Below are 27,073 nucleotides of genomic sequence, written 5' to 3' on the forward strand. Positions count from 1 at the left end.
TTTTTTTTTTTTTTTTTTTTTTTTCCCCCCTTTTTTTTTTTTTTTTTTTTTTTTTTTTAAAAAAAAAAAAAATTTTTTTAATTAAAAATTTTTAAAAACCCTTTTTTTTTTTTAAAAAAAAAAAAATTTTTTTAAAACCCCCAATTAAAATTTTAAAATTAAAAAATTTTATTAAAAAAAGGTTTTTTAAATAAATTTTGTTTTTTAAATTGGGAATTTAACTTTAAAAACTTTTTTAGAAAAAATTAAAAATTTTTTATTAGAAATAAAAAAATAAGTTTTAATTGGACCAATTAAATATTAATTATTAAATATAACTTTTTACAGTTTATAATTTTATAAATACATACCATTGTGTATATACGCAATTAAAGACTGAATGTAATTATATGATGTTCCTTATAAATTAATTAAAATAAATGAGTTTTTAATACATTCTGTTTTTATTTCAAAAATAATAGTTTTATTTATAGAAAATCCTATTGCTATTTTATTGTTATTTCTTACTGATAAATTTGTACAAATTGCCATGGAATGGCCCCTTCTTCATTAAAATATTCAGTAAATTTGTTTCGAATTTTTGCAGCTTCCCTTGAATATGTATGAGTACAACAAGTAGCAATATTTTGTAACGCTGTATTATTACTTTCAATCATACTTCTCCATGTACCAGGTATAATTGAGCCATCATTTCTTTCTCTATCAATCATGTCTGGAGTTATAAATATTTCTCTTGTTAGATCTTGTTTGCGAAGCCAATTATGTAACACTACTGTTGCTTTTACCATTTTTTCAGTAGTATCTACTTTAGCAATTCTACATTTTCTATAAATTCGCCATTGAGCCGCCAATATGCCAAATGTATTCTCGATCATTCTTCTTGCACGAGATAGTCGATAATTGAAGACTTTCTTTTCCGGTGATAATCCTTCTCGACCAAGATATGGTCGCATTAAATACGAACTTAATGGAAAGGCTTCATCTCCAACTATTACGTACGGATAATTAGTATAATACTTCCTTCATAAATTTCATCCGGAGGTGGAATATGCATTTTTCCTTGTGCAAATAATTGACCCATTCGAGAATGCTTGAAAATACCACCATCGCTTTGACGTCCAAAAGCTCCAATATCAACCAAAGTAAAGAGATAATTAGCATCACACATTGCTAATAACACAATGCTGTGAGTTTTTTTATAATTATAATACATTGAACCGGAATGTTCAGGACTCTAGACAATATAAACAAAAAATATTTTAGTAAAGTCCTAAAGCAATATAGGCAGTGTACTTGCATGGCATCATCATACTTCATACCTGTATGACAACATGCTTTCCATCTAAAGCTCCAATGCAATGTGGAAAATGCCATTTTTCATTGAAATCATGGGCAATTGCTCTCCAGTTTGCTTCATTACATGGCACCAATACAAGTGGTGATAATACTTCCCATAAGATTTGACATGTTTCGGCAATAATTTGGGATACTGCTGTCAAACTGACAAGATAATGATACGACATCGATGTCATACTATCTCCACTCGCTAAATATCTATAATAAAACATAAAATGTTTAGATGTAATACATAAATGTTTAGAAATATGAGTTAAGATTTAATTTTATTTTTTATAAAATTCAACCTCAAACATATTGATAATCGTTGTTCCGCTTCTATTGGTTCACGAATGACATGCTGTCGAGTAATTTTTGGACCTACTAATTGCAATAATTCTTCAAATTGAGTAGTATCCATTCGAAAATAATTTCGAAAACGCAAGTCTTCCAACTTTAATATAGGTAAAGTTGTATAATAAAATCCATTACGGCGACGTTGTTGAAACAATTCAGTCACCCAAATCCGTTTTTTTTTATATTGCCGCTTCTTTTTCGAAATTTTATTAGCCCAAATTACAATTGCACTAGCTGCTGCTGCAATTGCAACTTTTTGTCTTCGCAAAGTTTCAATATTATATTCTTGAATGGTTTTCTCACATTCTTTATGCCACTGATATAATTTTTGATTGTATGACATCTTGCCGGTCAGTGCTGCTGCTGCAGCTATTCCTTTTCATGAGCAGCAAATATGCTCTAGTGACTTTTAATCACATGACAGATTTGCTGCTGCTGTATGCTGCGTATGAAAAGGCACCTTTAAGAGCCTATCCAGACAAACTTGCATAGTCGCATAAACATATACATAAGAAAATTGATTGGTCCATTTCCTTATGCATTTGTTTATGGGCTAATCAATTTCCTTATGCATATATTTATGCGATTTTACAAATTTATCCGGATAAGGGAGCTATATATAGCATTTTGCTTTTTCTCGGCGTGTCATATTAATTTTCGGCGGCGGCGGCGGCGGCGTCCGGCAAAAATTTCAAAATTGGCGGCGGCGAAATCGGCGAATAATAATTTATCGGCGGCGGCGGCGTGGCGCGGCGGCGCAAAGGTCTCTCTCCTTCATCCAGACCAAGGTCGGTAAATGACGCCCGCCGCGCCGCCACCTCAGGTCTTCCGCCGCACTTCGAGCTGTTTGGATCCAAAATGGCGACCACAACGCTCAGCTGATCAAAAATCCATAGATAGACGCGACGACAGGTACGTGGCGTCTATCTACGGACCTTGAGCTAATCAGCCAAAAAATATAATGTTTGATTTTTAGGTAAATGTTAATGTTTAGGCTGTTTAAAAGTTAAGTTAAAAAACATAAAAATAAATAATACTTGGTCGAAATTAGAAAAATAAACAGCATGCATTCTCAAATATATTAACTAATTTTATTACTAACTCTTAATTAAAAACATTGAGTGTTTAAAATAATTAGACTAGAAATTAAATTTTCCAATAATCTTATATTTTTATTAATAAACATGTAATTATAATAATTAAAATAATAACTCAAATAATACATTTTAAATGGACTTTAACTGGCGATTAAAATATTGCAAAGTTGCATAGTCCTCTGAGCATAAAAACAACAGTAGTGCTTAGTTTTGCTTGTTCTTCACACGTTGTGTGTCCAATAAATGACCCTGTAGTTATAGATAAAAAATATATATTTCATTTTTAACGTACTTTGGATTTCGAACCAATGGGTTACGCCTATGAACTGTATAGAGAGACAAGGAAATAACTAAATTACAAAATATGAGAAAAAAATTATGTTATTATTATTACAATTTTCTTACTCTAATACTATTACTTATAGGTATCATTATCAATACTATTATCAAAATCATTATTTTAATTACAATTATTATTTTTACAATTATTATTAATATTATTATTATTATTATTATACAATTGAAAATATATTCTATTTATCAATAAAGAGACTGTAGAAAAACACTCATGAATTAGTACTTATATACAGAGATATACAGAGTGTAGGACTTTCTTTTAATAAGGATGCTAAGAATATCTATTTTTGTAATCATATTTTGTAATTATTAGTCGTAATATAAATATAAACTTCAGTTTGTATCATATATACCTGTGCTAACATCATACTCCAAGGATTTTTTAATTTCCATTTCATCCATCAAAACAACACTATCACTTTGAAGCGCAGATGAATGAGTTTTCTTTTTCTTTGCCATTAATGAAAGGACGTCATTTAACAGACCAGGAGAGAAATCAAGTTTATTGATGTGTTTGCATAAAGTAGAATAAGCTGGTAAAGGTAACTGAAGGTCTTTTTTCAAATATAAATAGGCCTTCCATCCAACTGTAAACAGAAAGTATCAAAATTAGTGTTAATTCCATACAAAAACTAACATTACTTTATTTAAAAATTGAGGGAATTACCAGCGTATCTTATTTGTGTTGCAAGTTTTAAGCATTCAGGAGACCATTTTGGTTGATGTGGATTAGATAATCCTGCAGCAAATTTCTTGAAAAATGGAATATTTTCCAATTTTTCAGATAAAGTACAACATTTTTTCTTATAAGATTTCATTTTTGTTGTCATTTTTAGTCGTAATAATTTTTCATTTTCATATTTCGACTTTAGCATATTAGCTTTTGCACGCTCTTTTTCTAATTGCAGTTGCAAGTATTTTATTTCATTAGCTTGTCGGATAGTACCTTCTTCATTAGAAATGTATTTTGTTTGTAACATAAGTGTGTCACTGTCACCATCAGTTTGAATGCTTGCATCTGTGACCATTTTTGCTGATGGAAAATGTTCATTTAGTGAATTTTCATCGATAACGTTCTCATTATCCCTAATATTACTGTTGAAATTAGTTAAAATCACCGGATTAAAGTCTTGAACATAATCATTTTCAAATAGGTTTTCGTGAGGAGTTTGTTGCCCTGCAAATAATAAATGTAATTAAAAAATAATAATTATTATCTAATATCCACAGATATTGAATAAAAAAATATGATTCTGTAATAATTCTTACCAACTGCTAACTGGTTATTGAATGTAATTGTTGAATTTTTATCATTAAAAATAGTTGGAACAGCGTTTGGTTTTAATTTTCGCCATTTATCCTCTCGGTGGTTTTCAAATTGGGAGTCATCAAAGTGATGCTACATAAAGTAAAAAGTGATAATTAATACTTGCTTGAAATTTAAATTATAATATTTTTAATTGACATAATTCATTTACATACCTCGCATAACCTCGAAGTCGGTGCTATACTTTTACCGCATTTTTCGAGCCATACTTGTTTTCGTTGCTTGTCTTTGGGAAACCGAAACATACGAAATCCATTTTCACTGCGATTCTTGCAATGTTTTGCACAGCAGCCTACCATTGCAGCTTTTCGTCTTTCCGACGAGACACATGTCCGTACTCCGTACGGTGCCGTACACCATCAGCGCGAATGGCGAACTACGCACACAGTAACAACTATTGTACAGACGTGCACTAACACACAGTTACTGGATCCAAAATGGCGGCCGTCGGAAGACCTGAGCGGCGGGCGTCATTTACCGACCTTGAACCAGACCTTTGGCGATCTGTCTATTAATCTGTGTCTCTGCCTGATTGGTCGTATAGTTAGGACACAGATTAATAGACAGATCGCCAAAGGTCTGGATGAAGGAGAGACCAGCATTTCTCACTGATTTCAGCGCCATATCGTAGTAGTGGTCAATGCAGTAACTATTAATACGTTCCCAAGATAAGAGCGTCTCATGCTCATGAACTCGTCCGGCGGCATGTACGAGATTTATCTTTTCGTAGCGTTCGCGTATTTCGGAAAGGACAGAATTTTATGATGTTATAAATAAATAAATAAATAAAATATTAACCTGACCTATTATAATTATTTTTTAATAAATGTTTCATTATTATTATCATCTAAGTCTAAGTCGTTTAATTACTTTTTAGTTTTTTAATAATTAATTTAATTTATTCTAATCATTTTAATATGTGAAAAATACTAATACGTATACGTTTTATAATGAATTAATATATTTCGAGAGTCGAATTATATATTTTTAATAATATAAAAGTGTTCAAAAATTATATTTGACTTTTAATTTTAATTATTTTAGCAAAGAGTTCCGAAATCTCTTACACACATAATAGGGATTTTGTTCATCCATATAATTCGCAATTAAGTATATATGTTAATTATTAATTTTAATAAAATACAAAATTAAAATTAAAGGTCAAATATAATTTTTGAACATAAATATATTTAATTCGTTATAAAACGTATACCCGTGATAGTATTTTTCTCGTACAAAAATAACTAGAATAAATTAAATTACTCATAAAAAAATAAAAAAATAATTAAATAATTTATATTATATATGATAATAATAAAACATTTTATAAAAAAAACAGATTCAATAAATATAAGTATATATATAACATGTACTTATATTTATTGAATCTGTTTTTTAATAAAATGTTTTATAAGCTTAGAAAACTTGACTTTGACGTAACTAGCAAATTTTATTTAATTATTTCACGACGGTTTGACGTAATAAAATGTTTTATTATTATTATATAAAATATAAGTTTAAATTCTTTAATTAATTTTTAATCTTTTATGATTATTTAATTTACTCTAATTATTTTTGTACGAGAAAAATACTATCATGGGTATACGTTTTATAATTAATTTAATATATTTGTGTTTAAAAATTATATTTGACCTTTAATTTTAATTTTTATTTTATTAAAATTAATAATTAACATATATACTTAATTGCGAATTATATGGATGAAAAAAATCCCCATTATGTGTGTAAGAGATTTCGGAACTCTTTGCTATAAAATAATTAAAATTAAAAGTCAAATATAATTTTTGAACACTTTTATATTATTAAGAATATATAATTCGGTTCCCGAAATATATTAATTCATTATAAAACGTATACGTGATATTATTTTTCTCATATAAAAATGACTAGAATAAATTAAATTAATTATTAAAAAACTAAAAAGTAATTAAACGACTTAGACTTAGATGATAATAATAATGAAACATTTTATTAAAAAAAGATTCAATAACTAGTAGGTCAGGTTATAATTTTTTATTTATTTATTTATAACATTATGAGCTATTAAGCTCATCATCTCGTTCGCTCTCTGTCTTGCTTTCATTCGGCAAGTCACAAACGATATATGATACTCGTATGTTCCTACTTCAACTCTCGAGAATCTGAAACAAACGAAACTCGTGTCCAATATACAGGGTGTCCGTTAACTAACAGACCAATGATTACAAATGGATTCTTTGGTCAATTTGGGACCGATTTTTCCTCAGCGAAAATGTCCAAAAAGGTCATCATTTTTTACAACTTTCCACTCTTTGTCATCATGTATCTTTATAACTAAGCCTTAATTTAAAATTTTATTATAGTAAACTCTACCTGAAATTAACTGAAGAATGTAATTATGTTAGACTTTTAACTCCAAAACGTTTAGTTTTCAAAAAACCTATTTTTTTCAATCGCTTATAACTCGAAAATTATTGACTTCTCAACATTTTTGCTAAGGAAAAATCGTCTCCAAATTGGCCAGAGAATCCGCCCTTAATCATTGGTCCGTTAGTTACCGGACACCTTGTATATATTATATAAAAGTGTATAGCACGTCAGAAGCTTGTGAGCTTACAGCGATAAGTAAAAACAATTGCGTATTTATTTCATTGCGTTTATCTGTTTAAACGCGCGCTTTAATTTTTCCAACGTTTTTGCCTGTTTATATTTTAAAGGTCCTCTCTTCTAAAAATCTTGTTTTAAAAATCCTCTCCGCGAGCAAAATTCGAAAACATAAATTATTTAATATTTTTACTTTATTATTTGTAAATCCTCGGTAATTTCAAAATTTTTCTATTTGAAAATTATTAATTTTCTATTGCCAATTAATTTTATCACAGACTTTACTCTTACTCCCATTGCACTTTCGTTTGCGGTTTTCAGTATACGATTTTTTATCGTAGTTACTGAAAATTATTATTGTGAATTATACTTGTGCAGTGATTTGAAGAATTTACAATTTCGTTGAAATTGTTGATTTTTCAAAAAAATTACGAGATTCGCGGAAATTGCGTGCTTTCTTGGCATTTTCCGTTCGCGGCAGGCGGTTTATTTTTGATTGTTGCAAGTGTTTTTGTTTTTTTTTTTTATTAAATAGATAATAATAATGTGAAATAAATCACGATATTTGACAGATGTGCATATATATAGAAATTGTAATAATAATAATATTATATCATAAAATTGTAAATTGTTTCAATTTTTTATAGACTGCGATAAAAGATTTTACATTTGGATAAGAAACTGCGGTAAGTAAAAATATAAAATTCTTGAAAACGTACCAAAAATATTTGATAACGTAAAAAGGTGAACTTTGAAAAATAAGGAACTTAAAAATTGCACTAATAAATGGGCTATATGTGAGCCGTGCGCGGATGTAAGGTGTGTTATATCGAAATTTAATTAATAGAATTGAGAATTAATCCCAATTTTAAGTCTTACAAATGTCCAAGCTAATTTTTTGTACCTCGTGTACATTTTTGAAAGTTATATCGAAAAATTAAATTTCAATATGCGTCTTACATCTCACATTTCGCATACGGCTCACATATAGCCTATTTATCTCTTATACTTTATTTCAACCCTTATAGAAATTTATTACTAGTAACGCCAATTTATCACTTATTTCGAGTAATTAATCACTTTTATTTCGAATACTTAAATTACTGTATATTATAGTATTTTAAATACTCAAAATAAGTGATTAATTGGCGTAGTGATAAATTTCTACAAGAGAATAAGGAGCCTTTAAATTCTTAATGTAAAAAATTTCAAGTAATTTTCTTTAATAAAATTTAATTAAAAAATTTAATTAAAAATTTTTGAACACTGTGTTATATCACATTTAAAATCGTGATTATTTCAATAAAAAAACATTTTATGTGTAAAAAATATATTTTTTATATTTAATAAATTTTATATATATATATGCATATATGTAAAATATTCTCTCTCTCTCTCTCTCTCTCTCTCTCTCTCACACACACACACACACACACACACACACAACGGGGGCCAAATCTCTCAAATTGGTCTCATGATCAATTAGCCTGGATTCGCACCAGGGGCAAAGTCTGTTGGTAATGTCAAACGAATTTAGCCTGGACTTGCACCAGGGGCAAAGTCTTTTGGTCGAGTCTACGAAATTTAGCACGGACTCGAACCAGGGGCAAAGTGTGTCGGTAAGGGGCAAAGTCTATCGCACGAAGATGGCGGTCTCTTCTTTAGGCAGGCCTTTGGCGATCCACAGATTAATAGACAGATCGCCAAAGGCCTGCCTAAAGAAGAGACCGCCATCTTCGTGCGATAGACTTTGCCCCTTACCGACACACTTTGCCCCTGGTTCGAGTCCGTGCTAAATTCGTAGACTTGAACCAAAAGACTTTGCCCCTGGTTCGAGTCCGTGCTAAATTTCGTAGACTCGACCAAAAGACTTTGCCCCTGGTGCAAGTCCAGGCTAAATTCGTTTGACATTACCAACAGACTTTGCCCCTGGTGCGAATCCAGGCTAATTGATCATGAGACCAATTTGAGAGATTTGGCCCCCGTTGTGTGTGTGTGTGTGTGTGTGTGTGTGTGAGAGAGAGAGAGAGAGAGAGAGAGAATATTTTACATATATGCATATATATATAAAATTTATTAAATATAAAAAATATATTTTTTACACATAAAATGTTTTTTTATTGAAATAATCACGATTTTAAATGTGATATAACACAGTGTTCAAAAATTTTTTAATTAAATTTTTTAATTAAATTTTATTAAAGAAAATTACTTGAAATTTTTTACATTAAGAATTTAAAGGCTCCTTATTCTCTTGTAGAAATTTATCACTACGCCAATTAATCACTTATTTTGAGTATTTAAAATACTATAATATACAGTAATTTAAGTATTCGAAATAAAAGTGATTAATTACTCGAAATAAGTGATAAATTGGCGTTACTAGTAATAAATTTCTATAAGGGTTGAAATAAAGTATAAGAGATAAATAGGCTATATGTGAGCCGTATGCGAAATGTGAGATGTAAGACGCATATTGAAATTTAATTTTTCGATATAACTTTCAAAAATGTACACGAGGTACAAAAAATTAGCTTGGACATTTGTAAGACTTAAAATTGGGATTAATTCTCAATTCTATTAATTAAATTTCGATATAACACACCTTACATCCGCGCACGGCTCACATATATATAGCCCATTTATTAGTGCAATTTTTAAGTTCCTTATTTTTCAAAGTTCACCTTTTTACGTTATCAAATATTTTTACGTTTTCAAGAATTTTATATTTTTACTTACCGCAGTTTCTTATCCAAATGTAAAATCTTTTATCGCAGTCTATAAAAAATTGAAACAATTTACAATTTTATGATATAATATTATTATTATTACAATTTCTATATATATGCACATCTGTCAAATATCGTGATTTATTTCACATTATTATTATCTATTTAATAAAAAAAAAAAAACAAAAACACTTGCAACAATCAAAAATAAACCGCCTGCCGCGAACGGAAAATGCCAAGAAAGCACGCAATTTCCGCGAATCTCGTAATTTTTTTGAAAAATCAACAATTTCAACGAAATTGTAAATTCTTCAAATCACTGCACAAGTATAATTCACAATAATAATTTTCAGTAACTACGATAAAAAATCGTATACTGAAAACCGCAAACGAAAGTGCAATGGGAGTAAGAGTAAAGTCTGTGATAAAATTAATTGGCAATAGAAAATTAATAATTTTCAAATAGAAAAATTTTGAAATTACCGAGGATTTACAAATAATAAAGTAAAAATATTAAATAATTTATGTTTTCGAATTTTGCTCGCGGAGAGGATCTTTAAAACAAGATTTTTAGAAGAGAGGACCTTTAAAATATAAACAGGCAAAAACGTTGGAAAAATTAAAGCGCGCGTTTAAACAGATAAACGCAATGAAATAAATACGCAATTGTTTTTACTTATCGCTGTAAGCTCACAAGCTTCTGACGTGCTATACACTTTTATATAATATATACAAGGTGTCCGGTAACTAACGGACCAATGATTAAGGGCGGATTCTCTGGCCAATTTGGAGACGATTTTTCCTTAGCAAAAATGTTGAGAAGTCAATAATTTTCGAGTTATAAGCGATTGAAAAAAAATAGGTTTTTTGAAAACTAAACGTTTTGGAGTTAAAAGTCTAACATAATTACATTCTTCAGTTAATTTCAGGTAGAGTTTACTATAATAAAATTTTAATTTAAGGCTTAGTTATAAAGATACATAATGACAAAGATTGGAAAGTTGTAAAAAATGATGACCTTTTTCGACATTTTCGCTGAGGAAAAATCGTTCCCAAATTGACCAAAGAATCCATTTGTAATCATTGGTCTGTTAGTTACCGGACACCCTGTATATTGGACACGAGTTTCGTTTGTTTCAGATTCTCGAGAGTTGAAGTAGGAACATACGAGTATCATATATCGTTTGTGACTTGCCGAATGAAAGCAAGACAGAGAGCGAACGAGATGATGAGCTTAATAGCTCATAATGTTATAAATAAATAAATAAAAAATTATAACCTGACCTACTAGTTATTGAATCTTTTTTTAATAAAATGTTTCATTATTATTATCATCTAAGTCTAAGTCGTTTAATTACTTTTTAGTTTTTTAATAATTAATTTAATTTATTCTAGTCATTTTTATATGAGAAAAATAATATCACGTATACGTTTTATAATGAATTAATATATTTCGGGAACCGAATTATATATTCTTAATAATATAAAAGTGTTCAAAAATTATATTTGACTTTTAATTTTAATTACTTTATAGCAAAGAGTTCCGAAATCTCTTACACACATAATGGGGATTTTTTTCATCCATATAATTCGAGATTAAGTATATATGTTAATTATTAATTTTAATAAAATAAAAATTAAAATTAAAGGTCAAATATAATTTTTAAACACAAATATATTAAATTAATTATAAAACGTATACCCATAATAGTATTTTTCTCGTACAAAAATAATTAGAGTAAATTAAATTAATCATAAAAGATTAAAAATTAATTAAAGAATTTAAACTTATATTTTATATAATAATAATAAAACATTTTATTACGTCAAACCGTCGTGAAATAATTAAATAAAATTTGCTAGTTACGTCAAAGTCAAGTTTTCTAAGCTTATACAACATTTTATTAAAAAACAGATTCAATAAATATAAGTACATGTTATATATATACTTATATTTAAATGATAATCCTTAAGAGTCGCCAGTAATAAATAATGAAAATCTCTCCTCCAATTTTAAAGTCGACTAGACTGGCAATAATTTATTTAAAAAATTAGTTAAATTACAACGTTTCGGCTGTCATTGCAGCCCTTTTCAAGTAATCAGATTAAAACAATAAATCAAATTTACAGCAAACCCCCGACAAAATTAACCATTGTTTTGATGAACAATGTATAACTGACAGAAGTGAGCACAAAAAAAAAAAATAGATGTTGACTGTTAGCAGGAAACTTAGTCACTGTGACTAAGTTTCCTGCTAACAGTCAACATCTATTTTTTTTTTTCGTGCTCACTTCTGTCAGTTATACATTGTTCATCAAAACAATGGTTAATTTTGTCGGGGGTTTGCTGTAAATTTGATTTATTGTATTAATCTGATTACTTGAAAAGGGCTGCAATGACAGCCGAAACGTTGTAATTTAACTAATTTTTTAAATAAATTATTGCCAGTCTGGTCGACTTTAAAATTGGAGGAGAGATTTTCAATACTTATATTTATTGAATCTGTTTTTTTTATAAAATGTTTTATTATTATCATATATAATATAAATTATTTAATTATTTTTTAATTTTTTTATGAGTAATTTAATTTGTTCTAGTTATTTTTGTACGAGAAAAATACTATCACGGGTATACGTTTTATAACGAATTAAATATATTTATGTTCAAAAATTATATTTGACCTTTAATTTTAATTTTGTATTTTATTAAAATTAATAATTAACATATATACTTAATTGCGAATTATATGGATGAACAAAATCCCTATTATGTGTGTAAGAGATTTCGGAACTCTTTGCTAAAATAATTAAAATTAAAAGTCAAATATAATTTTTGAACACTTTTATATTATTAAAAATATATAATTCGACTCTCGAAATATATTAATTCATTATAAAACGTATACGTATTAGTATTTTTCACATATTAAAATAATTAGAATAAATTAAATTAATTATTAAAAAACTAAAAATTAATTAAACGACTTAGACTTAGATGATAATAATAATGAAACATTTATTAAAAAATAATTATAATAGGTCAGGTTAATATTTTATTTATTTATTTATTTATAACATCATAAAATTCTGTCCTTTCCGAAATACGCGAACGCTACGAAAAGATAAATCTCGTACATGCCGCCGGACGAGTTCATGAGCATGAGACGCTCTTATCTTGGGAACGTATTAATAGTTACTGCATTGACCACTACTACGATATGGCGCTGAAATCAGTGAGAAATGCTGGTCTCTCCTTCATCCAGACCTTTGGCGATCTGTCTATTAATCTGTGTTGGCGATCTGTCTATTAATCTGTGGTTAGGACTAGATGGAGATGCTTGGTTCTCGGCCTGGGGACCCCAGATCCGATGGTCTTAACTATTAATGCAAAAAAAGCAAAGATAATTAAGTTTAAAACAAATAATAATGCTTAATAGTTGTTAGTAATCTTATTTCTACTTAGGTACGAGTAGCGCGCAATGTGATTATATCAAAAGCGAAAATTTAAAAATAGACGGGACGTTACATCACGATACTAGAAATTAAAACATATTAATTAGCTACACATTTTTCGGTCCGAGAACTCGGATCAATTTCTAGTTTCGTGAACACAAGGCTTAAAAAGCGAACGCACTCGGTTGTGACGTCATATATAAACATGTCAATTATGGATTTGTCAAAGAACGAAATGCAGACCGAGCCAACGTTGATCGAAAATCTGTCAGCAGAGCAGTATTCGAGATACGAATCGCCAAAACGTGGCACCACGCTTTCCACCAGTACTAGCAGTTTCGAGGCGTTGGACCCGCATGATCCGAACCTAAGTCGTTTGGCAAACATGATGTTCGAGAAGACAGGAGAATATCTGCAGGAGGAGCTCACTTCTACTCATGCAGATTATCAATTGTTGGAACGTTTAAACAAAGAAACTATTGCCAAGTATACGGAGCTGAAGATTATATCGTCGAACGTCGTGCAATCATTGGATTCTCTGAATGAGAAGTATCAAAAATTACAACCGATTCTAGATAATATTAATCAAATTGATGATAGTGTCAGCAAACTGGAACAAGCTGCTTACAAACTCGCAGCATACTCTAAACGACTTGAAACTAAATTCAAGGACCTCGAAAAAGATACAAAAAGCAAATAAAGTTACATAATTATAAAAATATAAGTCTGTCTATATGTATTTATATATAATATTAGACATAATATTATCAATATGTATAATTGCATAAAGAATGTAGATTTGCAGTAAGAAAACAGATAGATATGTCATGCAATTGGCTATTAAATAGAGAATTTTTTTTTAATCTTGAAAATGTTTTCGATAGTTAATTGTGTGTGATATTGTCTTAATAGAAAACTTCTTATATTAGAAATAATGAAATATTTTTTTTACATTATATTTATTAATAAATAATTAAATAAGACCTGTAAAGTGTAGTATTGTACATATTTCTTTGCATATCATAAAATGTATAAACTTTATAAGTAAAAATTACAATTAATTTAATTTTATTAGAAATTATGTATTTTATTTAGTCTAATCTCTTATTTTTTGCAATATATTAATCCAGTATCTTGACGATGATACAAGTATAAATACGATTAATATAAATTGAGAATAAATACTAATAAAAAAAATATGCATATATTTGATTTCGCATAAAGTAATATAAAGTATAATATTAACTATATGACATAACAAATAAGGTTTATGATTTAACGTTAGATTTATTTGATCCTAATATTAATAACAATTTTACTGAAACAATGTAATGAATTAAATATATATATATATATATATATATATATATATATATATATATATATAAAACACACACACATGTACGTATGGTAAATCCATGAATAATAAACATTATCAGTAATTGTCACATGTTTGTAGTACACACTTGTGAAACTTTACAATATTATATTAAAGATAAGTAATTAATATAAAACTTCAAGATTGCATTGTCTTATAATATTAAAATATCTATGCCGAATTGAAGAGTTTGACACGCTTAATTATTATGCTCCAACATGAGTTTCAGAAGTATCACAATATATAGACACATTCATATGACCATAATAAAGCTGCAGTGTTCCGTAATTTAATTGCTGATACAGACCAATGCAAATGATGTTTAACAGTCTAAGAAATTGCCAGCCATTAATAATTCTAAGGCAATTTCTGGTGCAATGGGAAATTCTGGTATTTCTGTACTGCTATTTGTATAGCGCACTTTATAAGTAAAGTACATGCAGACTTTTTGCAACACATGAGACCTACAGAAAAAAATATATATATACTTGTTTATCTATATACTGTATTTATTGATAGTTAAAATATACTTGTTTAGATAATTCAATTACGATCGATAACAAAAAAACAATATTTTATAAACGCGAAAGTGAATAACTTTTGTATATTTACTATATTTTATTCACACTTATTCTTTTACTATATTCTTTACACTTACGGGATTTCACGAAAATTAACTTCATTAGCTTCATTCTCTGCAAACTGCCCAGGACCACTTAACATTGCTTTGATAGTACCGCTTGTTAATGCATGTTCTCTTTTAACAATAAATTCATGTCCATCACTACTGACCAGTTTCACATACATTGCATTTGGTCCCTCACAACCTCCATAAACAGGAGCACTTTCTTGCTAAAATTTTCAAAAGATTAATTATGACTTTCACATATATACATTTTAATTTCTCTCATTACATTAGATTGTATAATTATTTAATTATAAAATCGAAAACAATAACAATATAAACAGCAGGATAAAGAAAAGGAATTGTATCTAAGCAGCAAAATTTAATTTGGATAGATAGGTACCACATGCAGGTCTTTAGATGATCTGCCCTCTTCTTCTTCGGTTTTATCGACACTCGCTTCTCCATTGGACTTGATCCAAAGAAATTATTATCAATTAATTAATATTTTAGTTTTACTATAAATTTTCAGCTTTCCAGAAAAGGAATGAGTAAAATCTCAATGTATAATAGCAAACCAATATGTATCATTTTTATTATGGAAAAGTATCATTTTTTTCATCCCAGTAACCACACAGAGCAGCATTACAACATGCAAATAAAATTGTTTTATACATACCTTTTCAGCTTGCATATTCACATCAGTAGACATGTTTACTACTGTGAGTAAATATTTTGCTAAAACAAGACATAAATGTGAGCAGGTAAATTACATTAAAACAAATATGATTAAAGTAAAGCATAAAGACATTGTTTAGCATAAAGGCATACTAAATTATTATTATTAGACAATAGGATTATTAGATATAATTAGCAGTATTAAAACAAAATATCCTATATAATATATAATGAATTGTCATTAGTCATATCTTTTAATAGGAATAGATTGTATATTAAAACACATGTTGTGTTTCACAAAAATAACAAATAAATATTTTCTACTATTCCAAAGTTATACATTTTTAAATACACACAAAATTATATGCTCGAGTTTATATTTTATACAACTTTCTTCTAAGTTACATAAAAATAGTTTGGTATTATCATCATGGACGTTATCGCAATATATTTGTTATATGTTATCCGATCATTGCTGTAGTTAGTTGATTCACAAAATTAATTACAAATTATATATTACGAAATTGCAAATAACTTTGTATACCTCACAAGTAATAAATGTTTTTCTTTTATATGGATTTTCGTCTTAGAGAAATGCAATACTGCAAAAGTTCCTTGAGAGTCAACACTACTCAACAAAAATGACAGATAGATTCCGATCTGATATTGGAGCTATTAGGGTGCGATTACATGGACGCGCGGAAACACGGAAACGCGGAAACGCGGAAGAGAAAGTAACTAAACTTTACTAGAGTCCCGCATTTCCGCGCGTTCCGTTCCGTCTGTTTTGATTGCCTTATATTACATGGAGCACATTTTGAGCGGAAAAGCGGAACGGGGAATTATAAAATATTAATATTTAACTATATTTATTGATTAAAATGCTTGTATTCAATAGATAAGTTGAAAAGATGAACATATTAAAAGGAATTACAATGAATTAAGTAAATATAAATTTAAAAAATTAATACAAATGTCTATTTGTCACTATACCGTTCCGCTTTTCCGCTCAAAATGTGCTCCATGTAATATAAGGCAATCAAAACAGACGGAACGGAACGCGCGGAAATGCGGGACTCTAGTAAAGTTTAGTTACTTTCTCTTCCGCGTTTCCGCGCGTCCATGTAATCGTACCCTTAGAGACCTCGCGTGATGACAATGAGAAACTTTGGATTCAGGATTACCAACTCATAGTCCAATCTAGAAGTTCCTAGAAGTTAGTTTATAGCGTTTTCGATTGGGGTGCACTGGCTGCACTGAATGTCAGGCGCGTGTTCGATTGGTAGTGCCAATGCGCACTTGGCTAGTGTTGCGTGTTCGTTTGAACGCACAACACTCGCATAGTGCGCACTCAGTGCGCACTAAGTGGCACGAGATATTTTGACGGTGCCAGTTCAGTGCACTGGATGCATGCAAGCAGTAGGGCATTCTTTTGAACGAAAATTCGACATAATGAGCAATTCGAATTTGGCTCTTTTTAATATTTTGGAGACATTTTTGGAATCTTCTTCTAGTTCAAGCGAGCAAGAAGAAATAATTACAACTCTTCGAACTAGAAGAATAATTCCAAAAACTGTAAATTATGTAGAATGTGTGAAAAAAATGGATAATGACACCGTAAGTGTTATATCTTTTTATATAAACATCGAACCTATACCCTTTTTTAAAATATAATTAATGTACTTAATGTAATAGCATTTTTATACTGAATAATAATAATTTTTATATTTGTCATAGTTTTGTAGGCACTTCAAAATGTGTCCAGAAACATGTGAGCAATTAATAGATGGTTTTCAGCAATCAGATTTCTTTCCAAAAAATGAAATGCATACAATTATTGATAAATACGTGATATTCTTGATCATCTTCTATATTTAATTACATATAATAAAAATCATTACTTAACTGAACACAAGATGTCGAGGTTACTTTTTCGTTCTTCCCGGAATCTAATCAACTCAAGTGGCACTGAAAATTTCGGCGTGTTCTTTTTCATCTGCACTATTCAGTGCAACCCATGGAACTTGTCCAGTGTTCGTGTGAACTGAGTGCGCACTGGTGCGCACTAACTTTTTCCCAATCGAAAACGCTATTAGTTTTAGTTTCTTGTACACTGACCGGCAGGAATGGTGTCCGACGTCAGAAATGTACGACGGAGGAAACGAGACATCGATAGACAAGCGCGACCCGCGGTGTCCATATGTCCGTATAGCTGTCTCACTCGCACTCCTTCAATTCATAGTCGAGTGAGTGAGACAGCTACTAGACACCACTAAATGACACCACGTCTTGTATTGCTTTCTCTCTCGATCATACGATGTTTGAGAGAGATGCAATATCGGAGTACCCCTACTTTCTCCTTCGCTCCTTGATCTCCGCCACGCTTCAAACGACACATACAATGTCGCGCTACGTATGTGTGCATATGATTTTCGGCTGTCATACACGTATACACACATCTGAAATCTGGGGATTGATTGTATATTTTAAAGTATGGTGAAAATGAGCTCTCGCTTGATTGGGTAACTTTCATCATATAGCGTTTTCGATTGGGAAAAAGTTAGTGCGCACCAGTGCGCACTCAGTTCACACGAACACTGGACAAATTCCATGGGTTGCACTGAATAGTGTAGGTAAAAAAGAACACGCCGAAATTTTCAGTGCCACTTGAGTTGACTAGATTCCGGGAAGAACGAAAAAGTAACCTCGACATCTTGTGTTCAGTTAAGTAATGATTTTTATTATATGTAATTAAATATAGAAGATGATCAAGAATATCACGTATGACAAATATAAAAATTATTATTATTCAGTATAAAAATGCTATTACATTAAGTACATTAATTATATTTTAAAAAAGGGTATAGGTTCGATGTTTATATAAAAAGATATAACACTTACGGTGTCATTATCCATTTTTTTCACACATTCTACATAATTTATAGTTTTTGGAATTATTCTTCTAGTTCGAAGAGTTGTAATTATTTCTTCTTGCTCGCTTGAACTAGAAGAAGATTCCAAAAATGTTTCCAAAATATTAAAGAGAGCCAAATCCGAATTGTTCATTATGTCGAATTTTCGTTCAAAAGAATGCCCTACTGCTTGCATGCATCCAGTGCACTGAACTGGCACCGTCAAAATATCTCGTGCCACTTAGTGCGCACTGAGTGCGCACTATGCGAGTGTTGTGCGTTCAAACGAATACGCAACACTAGCCAAGTGCGCATTGGCACTACCAATCGAACACGCGCCTGACATTCAGTGCAGCCAGTGCACCCCAATCGAAAACGCTTATAGTGAAAATACGAACTAACTCGCATGAAACTGTTCGGCAAGAAATTCTGTGTCGAATAACGTCAAAATAGTGCGTAGTGTTGTTTAATATCCTCTATATCACACATACTTTGAGAAAGTTACGTATGTAAGATGAATTATTTTATTGCTATGATAATATAAAACGACGATAATGATAATAAAAGACAACAAATAAAATATCCAAATATTATAAGGAGGCAATTAAGAGATACTTTAGATCCGTTTGATACACCAGAGATTACATTTGTCAAACTATACAGATATAAATAAATTTTATTATAAATTTCATTTGCAGTATATGTTAAATTATAATTTGCATATATATATATATATATATATACATTGAATATTTATCTATATTTTAAATTATAATCTCTTTACTTGTTATGATTTCATATATCTTTAATGTAATTTTTATATCTTCAGATTAAATAAAGCTGCAACTATAAAGCTAATAGAAGAATTGATACCTTTTATGCCAATTAAAAAGAAAAAGACAGCAATTCCACCACAAGTTGTTAATTTTTCAAATATTTTCCTTCATCTTTCCTATTTTATTAAAATGTTCTTATAGTGTTTTCTACTTTATATAAACTAGACAGTCAATGCTCAACAAATACCAAATGCTTTATACTATATTATATTTAATTAAATAAAGATATCACTGAAACATATATGCATGCATATCAAAGAGGGTTGTATAGATAGAGGGGAAAAGCCAGCCACGAATGCGTGAGCTAATAAAAAGAGACAGAGAACGAGACGCCCATCAGCATCCTTGTTCAATCGCGCATGCGCTATAGATTTTCGCAGTCAAGTGGGGAGATCAGGATTTGAAGAGAGCAATATATCGGAGTGTGTTTCGTTTCCCGCATGCGTGCAATGCATCATTTAGCCTTGTTGCGAATGTTATCGAATGTTAAATAAAGATATATAATCTATTATGCATGAAACAGAAGAGAGGAGAGAAGGAGGAAAATGTTTATATTAGTAATAACAATACATTCCACATAAAGTTTTTTATTTATATAAACGCTTTTAAATAACAAAATTTGTAATGCTATAATAATAAAATATTCAAATAAAACATTTTATGTATTTCTGATATATATTCAATCTTTAAACTCTTATTTGTTATAAATTTAACATAAAATATGTAGAACTCAGTAGTCTCAACGATACCTCCCCACTCAACTCCATTCATCTTGATGCGCGCGCAACGTTAGACAAGGATAAAGATGGGCGTCTCATATTCTTTCTCTTTCTATTGCCTCACGTTTTCCACTTACAGGAGTCCCATGCCTATTACACACCTTGTTTTGAACAACCGATAATTCACTGTTGTGAATTAATGTGACGAAATTGTCGGAGAATCGTTTCCAATCTTCGATTTCTCCCGAGAACGTTGGCAACTTAATTGTCGGCAGCTTTACCTTGTTCTCATTGTGCGCACTTGCACCCAACACTCGGATCACCTCTGTCTGTTGTTCCAACACGTGCGCGAGCGATTCGTTGCTGCCACTCGCACTCACAGCAGGCTTGAACGCAGCCTTCCATTTCGATAACGTCGCCTTCAATTCTATATATCGATCTTCGAAAGTATGGTTCTCCTTTTGATCATCGGCTTGTAGATCTTCTTCTTCAATTGTGCATACTAGTTTTCGTTGTAACTCGTTAAAATCGTTGTACGCCTGTTCTAGCTTCTCCAGGTGTACAGTAATTGTCTCAATGTTCGCTGCTATTCTCTTATTGACGACATTCTCAACGTATTTCCATGTCTTTGTCACCTTGGCCTTGACATATCCTCGTTGTCGACGCAACTCCTGTGCACTCATTGTACTAGCTTGATTGCTCACAACCTCCGGCTCGAAGAACCAATGTAAAGGCTTGTAAATGGATAATTGAATCGTTTGCTCCAACAATACTTTAATAATCACAAATAATACATTGCTTTCGTTCTTCTTCGTCGTCTGAGTACGACGGCTGTCGCCTAACTATATGTCTGTTCAAAGGACGACAGCTAAATTGACTCTACATCTAATCGCTACGACGGTTACTAAAACAAAACTCTTTCTACATCGTCTCGGTACGAACGCTAAACTGTGTCTGCCCGTAAGTCCCCAAATTTAGCATACGTTCCATGACCTCTCGCTTGGTCACGTTGTTGTCATAGCTGGCTCACGTGCTTTCTTATAGTGAGCCTTGACAACAATATACTTAAATATATTTAAATAAAAGTTTTTACCTGTATGATAACATGTTTTCCATAAAGAGGTCCAATACAGTTGTTAAACTGGCAAATATTTTCAAAATGTTCTGCAATGTTTTGCCAATTAACTGTACTCGGTTGTAGAAATACTTCGTCTTTAAGAGAATTCCAAATAGCGTCACAAGTTTCGAAGACAATTTTGGAAACATTATTATGTGCAATACGAAAAGCATATTGTTGTATATGGATCGCGAATCGAATAGCGCGCTTCTTCATGAGTATTCGAGGACGCGGCTTATCGATAGTAGATTCAAATTCCGCCGAGAGAGGAATCGCGATAGAGCCGGGCTCGAGGATCGGTGCGTGGGAAAGCAGAGAGCAGAGAGTACCCGAGAACCGAGTGAAGCATATCTCGATTTCCCGGAGGAATAAACTTTTCACGACTCGTAGTGAATTGTATCCACATACTAAGACTTTCTATTAAATAAACATATCGTTCTATATTTACAAAAGACATAACAGTTGGCGACGAGGATGGGATACTAATTTTCGGAGTGAAAAGTGAATTGGAAGAGCACGCGTTATGTGCGTGTGAAGCAACGTGGATTAGTGAACACGTGGCATAGAATTTTCTAGAAGGACGGTTCCGTTAAGACGACGATGCCGTTAGAAGGGGATAAAACCCGGGGTCCAGAAACTTCAGGAAATACAAATCCTGGACAGTTCACCGGTCAAGTATCGGGACAAACTGTAAGTCGTGATACCATTAATGTGGATTTTTTTGATCCTAAACAGCAAACGTTTCGAAGATGGTTGCAACGATTAGAAGGAGCTTTCCGCGTTTTTAAAATTCAAGGAGAGCAAGAAAAAGTTGCTTATTTATTACATTTTCTTGGCGTAGAGGCATTCGGAATTCTTTGTGATCGTTTGGATCCACAAGATCCGTATTTATTGCCTTACGATAATTTACTTAATAAATTAAAAGAATATTACGCTCCGGAGCCGTTAGAAATAGCGGAGATTTTTGTTTTCCGGAAACGATTACAATTACTGGAAGAAAATGCTCAAGAGTACATGGCCGCGTTGCAGAAGCTGTCTTTATATTGCAAGTTTGGCGAATATTTGAAGACGGAGCTCAGGAATCAATTTGTTTATGGACTACGGAATCAACGTATCCAAGGGCGACTTTTGGAGACAGCAAACCTGACGATGGAATCAGCTTTGAAAACGGCTAGCGGTATGGAGTTAGCGGAAAAAGGTGTAACGGAATTAAAAGCAGAAGCTGCAGTGGCAGTCGATTTCGTCGGATCAAGCGGTAAGGCGAAGAAGAAGATGACGGACAAAGAGATTAAATCGAAGGGTCACCAGAAGAACTACAAATCTGGAAAAAGGACAAATGCGTTTAACGGGAATAATAATAAACTCAAAACACATTTCTCACATAATTCAAAAATTAATAACGTTTCTTGTTACAGGTGTGGACAGAATCATCTGGCGCCGGATTGCACTCTTCCTCGACACGTGAAGTGCCATGAATGCGGCGGTTTTGGCCATTTGCAGAAAGTCTGCAAAAAGAAAGGCAAAGCTCAATTATTGGAGGAAGTTTTTCGATTAGATGAATTGGAGCATTCGCAATTTCGGGATAAGTACATGGTCTCTCTCTATCTGGAAAATCGACGAGTTACTTTCGAGGTAGATTGCGGAGCCGCGGTCACTCTGGTGAGTGAAAAATGGTTAAAAAAAAGTATTTCCGCGGTCAGTTTTACAAAAGACAGAATTAAGATTGCGATCTTATTGTAAACAGAATTTTGCGCCGTTAGGGTTTGTCAAGGTTAAAGTACGTGATGTTGATTGTATACGCGAATTGAATATGTATGTAGTTGGTTATGATAGAAGTCCTTTACTAGGTCGTGAGTGGATAAACCAGTTAGGAATGTTAGAAAAAGTAAAATCGAGTTTAAGAGAAATCGAAAACATTAAATCACTAGAAATTCGTGATCAAAATAAATTAGAATTGTTATTTCAGAAATATTCTGATATTGTAAGTGAGGAGTTCCCATCCATGAGTAAAGTAGAAGCTCGGTTAAAATTAAAAGAAAATGCGAAACCGGTATTTTTAAAAAGTCGGGCAGTCCCATTTAAATTAAAAGAAAAAGTAGAAGCAGAATTGGAAAGTATGGTTCAATCGGGAATCTTAGAAAAAGTTGAATCTTCAAGATGGGCTACGCCAATAGTACCGGTACTAAAAAAAAACGGACAAATTAGAATTTGTGGCGATTTTAGCGTCACAGTAAATCCGTTGTTAATTGTGGATGAACACCCCTTACCCACTATTGATGAACTTTTTGCGTCGATGTCTGGAGGAAAAATTTTCTCTAAAATTGATTTAAAGCAAGCGTATTTACAATTGCCGTTAACAGAAGAAGATAAAGAAATTGTAACTTTAAATACACATAAGGGATTGTATAGAAGTAACCGTTTAATGTACGGGATAGCTTCGGCACCAGCTATATGGTAGCGAACGATAGAGAACATTTTGAATGGAATTCCAGGAGTTGCAGTATTTCTAGATGATATAAGAGTTACGGGAAAAAATTTTGATGAACATATTAAACGCTTAGAGTTAGTTTTTAAACAATTATCGAAACATAACGTACGCATTAATAAGGAAAAAAGTGAATTTTTAAAAGATAGTATTAATTATTGCGGATATGTAATCGGTAAAAACGGAATTTCAAAAGAGAAACAGAAAATTGAATCAGTAAGAAAAATGCCTAGACCTAATAACATTACAGAATTAAAAGCATTTATAGGATTAATTAACTATTACGGTCGATTTATTGAACATTTGAGTGATCTTTTACGTCCTTTGAATAATCTACTTAAAAAAAACGTTTCCTTTAAATGGACTAAAGATTGTGAAGTATCTTTTAAAAGAGCTAAAGCTGAATTTGAAAAAAATAAAATATTAGTTCCTTTCGATCCACAGTTGCCATTAGTTTTAGCCACCGATGCTAGCCCATACGGAGTAGGTGCAGTTTTATCACACACATACCCAGACGGAAGCGAGAGAATTATTCAATGCGCCTCAAATTCGCTTACGAATACACAAAAAAAATACGCACAAATAGATAAGGAGGCGTATGCGATTATTTTTGGCGTTAAAAAATTTCACCAATTTCTATATGGAAATCATTTTACATTAGTAACGGATCATAAACCACTAGCGCAGATTTTCAATCCACAGAAAGGCTTACCAGCATATAGTGCAATGCGAATGCAGCACTACGCGGTATTTTTGCAAGCGTTCAATTTTAAAATTAAATATAAAAAGTCAAGTGAGCACAGCAATGCGGATGGATTTTCGCGACTACCAGTTGCAGAAAAGCGTGTAGGGGAATATGATCCGATAGATATATTTTTAATGGAAAACTTGGAAACGCTACCAGTAACAGCGAAAGAAATTGGTAAGGAAATCCGTAAAGATGAAGCGTTGTTAAAAATAGCGGAAGCATTAGAAAAAGGGGAAAGTCTTGTACCCCTGGGTTATCAAGATAATGAATTCTCGTTACAAAACAATGTAATTTTTAGAAGAGAGCGAGTGGTAATTCCAAAATCTTTAAGGAAACGTATTTTAGAAGAATTACATGAAGGACATTTTGGTTGTGTAAAAATGAAAAATTTGAGTAGGAATTTTTGTTGGTGGCCTGGATTAGACAAAGAAATTGAAATGTTAGCAAAAAATTGTAAAACTTGTAACACGTTTAGTAACAATCCGGGAAGCGTTAAAATTAAACATCGTTGGGAACCAGCGATAGAACCGTTTCAACGAGTACACATAGATTTTGCAGGACCGTTTATGGGATATAATTTTTTAGTTCTTGTCGATGCGTATACACGGTGGCCCGAAGTGCATATTATGAAAAATATAACCGCAGAAAGAACAATAGAAAAATGTAGAGACATTTTTACAACATTTGGACTACCACAAGTATTGGTATCGGACAATGGCCGAACCTTTATATCTAAGGAATTCAAAAATTTTCTTAAACAAAATGGTATTTTTCATAAATGCATGGCACCATATAATCCAGCCACAAACGGATTAGCAGAGCGGTTTGTACAAACATTAAAACAAGGATTGCGGAAATTAAGCGTAACTGATAAAGATGTTAAACGTAATGTACAAAAATTGTTATTTTACTATAGATTATTACCACTTCAGGATTGTAAGAAATCGCCAGCGGAATTAATGTTTGGTAGAAATTTAAATAGCCGATTAAACTTGATCTTCCCTCGAACAGAGCGGAAAAATGAAAGCGAAAATATTGCGACATCATTAACAAAAATTAAACAATTTGAGGTAGGAGAGAGAGTCGCAGTACGCGAGTATCTAGATAAAAATATCAAATGGAGGTTTGGAATAATCATTGAGAAACTAGGAAGATTACATTATAAAGTTCAATTGTCAAATAACAAAATATGGAAACGTCATGTGAATCAGATGCGAGCAGTAGGTCCGGCGGTTGTCGATAACTCTCAAATGCAAGCGTGGGATTGTGTAGGCCCGATTGTTAATCAGAATCAGGATGGAAACGAATTTCGTGAACCATTACCCGCGTTATCAGAGAGAGAGAGATCATTGACTGTATCCTCGGAACTTTCTGAACAACGAGAGGTTCAGGAAGGGACATCCGATGTTGAGGAGGAGGCGCCAGATCAAGCTGTTCACCCTGAAGTACCACCGGCGTCAGTATCGAGCCGAGAACGGCCAGAGCGTAAGCGCAAACCACCGGATCGTTTCGGTGATTACTTCTCATATTGATGTTGCGAGGTGTTGGCGAAGTAACACTGAAATAATTACGGGGAGAAGAGATGTTGTATATGGATCGCGAATCGAATAGCGCGCTTCTTCATGAGTATTCGAGGACGCGGCTTATCGATAGTAGATTCAAATTCCGCCGAGAGAGGAATCGCGATAGAGCCGGGCTCGAGGATCGGTGCGTGGGAAAGCAGAGAGCAGAGAGTACCCGAGAACCGAGTGAAGCATATCTCGACTTTCCGGAGGAATAAACTTTTCACGACTCGTAATGAATTGTATCCACATACTAAGACTTTCTATTAAATAAACATATCGTTTAATATTAAGAAAAGACATAACACATATGATATTGAGATTATACTGTCTCCAGAAGCTAAATATCGCAAAGTTACTTGCAAACGAGTGCGCGCAGGTATTGGTGTTTGGACAACAGTTTCTTTTGTAATATATAGTTCAATGATACTTAGCAGTTTTTCAAATGTTTCTAATGACATCCGAAAGTAATTGAAATATTTTTCATTATCTATATTCCATTTCGCGAACCAGATTATCGCTCGCTTCCTGCATTATTCTTCTTTCTTCTGAAAATATTGATTGTACCCAATACCGACGTTTATTTCTCTTTTTATTCTCTCTCTCTCTCTCTCTGTCACGTCGTTTAATTATTACATATAATAAATGTAATTTAAGCATTCGTTTCCGAATGATTTGCTTTTAACATGCAGAATAAGATCCTAAATGAAATCCGACAAACGCTATATAGAATATCTTATGCTTCCATAATTAA

At 31.7% G+C, this 27,073-nt stretch overlaps 3 protein-coding genes and 1 pseudogene across 5 annotated transcripts; 2 read left to right on the plus strand and 2 right to left on the minus strand.

Annotated features, from left to right (window-relative positions):
- Positions 1-3,426: 3,426 nt before the first annotated feature.
- On the minus strand, positions 3,427-4,813 carry LOC146722907 (uncharacterized; annotated as a pseudogene). Its single transcript, XR_014924865.1, has 4 exons — positions 4,629-4,813; positions 4,416-4,545; positions 3,814-4,323; positions 3,427-3,733 (listed from the first exon to the last, which is right to left on the minus strand). The product of XR_014924865.1 is annotated as an uncharacterized LOC146722907 (transcript).
- An 8,306-nt stretch (positions 4,814-13,119) lies between these two features.
- Positions 13,120-14,337, plus strand: Blos2 (biogenesis of lysosome-related organelles complex 1 subunit 2). Its single transcript, XM_029322398.2, has one exon. It carries the CDS (start codon positions 13,465-13,467, stop codon positions 13,957-13,959), a length of 495 nt encoding a protein of 164 aa, XP_029178231.2. The 5' UTR covers positions 13,120-13,464; the 3' UTR covers positions 13,960-14,337.
- A 361-nt stretch (positions 14,338-14,698) lies between these two features.
- On the minus strand, positions 14,699-16,621 carry EloC (transcription elongation factor elongin C). Of its 2 annotated transcripts, XM_029322400.2 has the most exons (5): positions 16,485-16,621; positions 15,942-16,000; positions 15,666-15,734; positions 15,296-15,489; positions 14,699-15,101 (listed from the first exon to the last, which is right to left on the minus strand). In XM_029322400.2, exons 2-5 carry the CDS (start codon positions 15,972-15,974, stop codon positions 14,960-14,962), a joined length of 438 nt encoding a protein of 145 aa, XP_029178233.1. In that variant the 5' UTR covers positions 15,975-16,000; positions 16,485-16,621; the 3' UTR covers positions 14,699-14,959. The 2 variants fall into 2 exon arrangements, with proteins under 2 accessions (XP_029178233.1, XP_029178234.1); XM_029322401.2 differs by lacking the exon at positions 15,666-15,734.
- A 5,378-nt stretch (positions 16,622-21,999) lies between these two features.
- Positions 22,000-24,028, plus strand: LOC146722908 (uncharacterized). The gene has a single exon (XM_085483540.1). The coding sequence runs from the start codon at positions 22,125-22,127 to the stop codon at positions 23,262-23,264; it is 1,140 nt and encodes a 379-aa protein (XP_085339666.1). The 5' UTR covers positions 22,000-22,124; the 3' UTR covers positions 23,265-24,028.
- The last annotated feature ends 3,045 nt before the right edge of the window (positions 24,029-27,073 follow it).

Source organism: Nylanderia fulva, unplaced genomic scaffold (assembly GCF_048542155.1).
Source record: "Nylanderia fulva isolate GAGA-0341 unplaced genomic scaffold, ASM4854215v1 Scaffold257, whole genome shotgun sequence".
Lineage (NCBI taxonomy): Eukaryota > Metazoa > Arthropoda > Insecta > Hymenoptera > Formicidae > Nylanderia > Nylanderia fulva.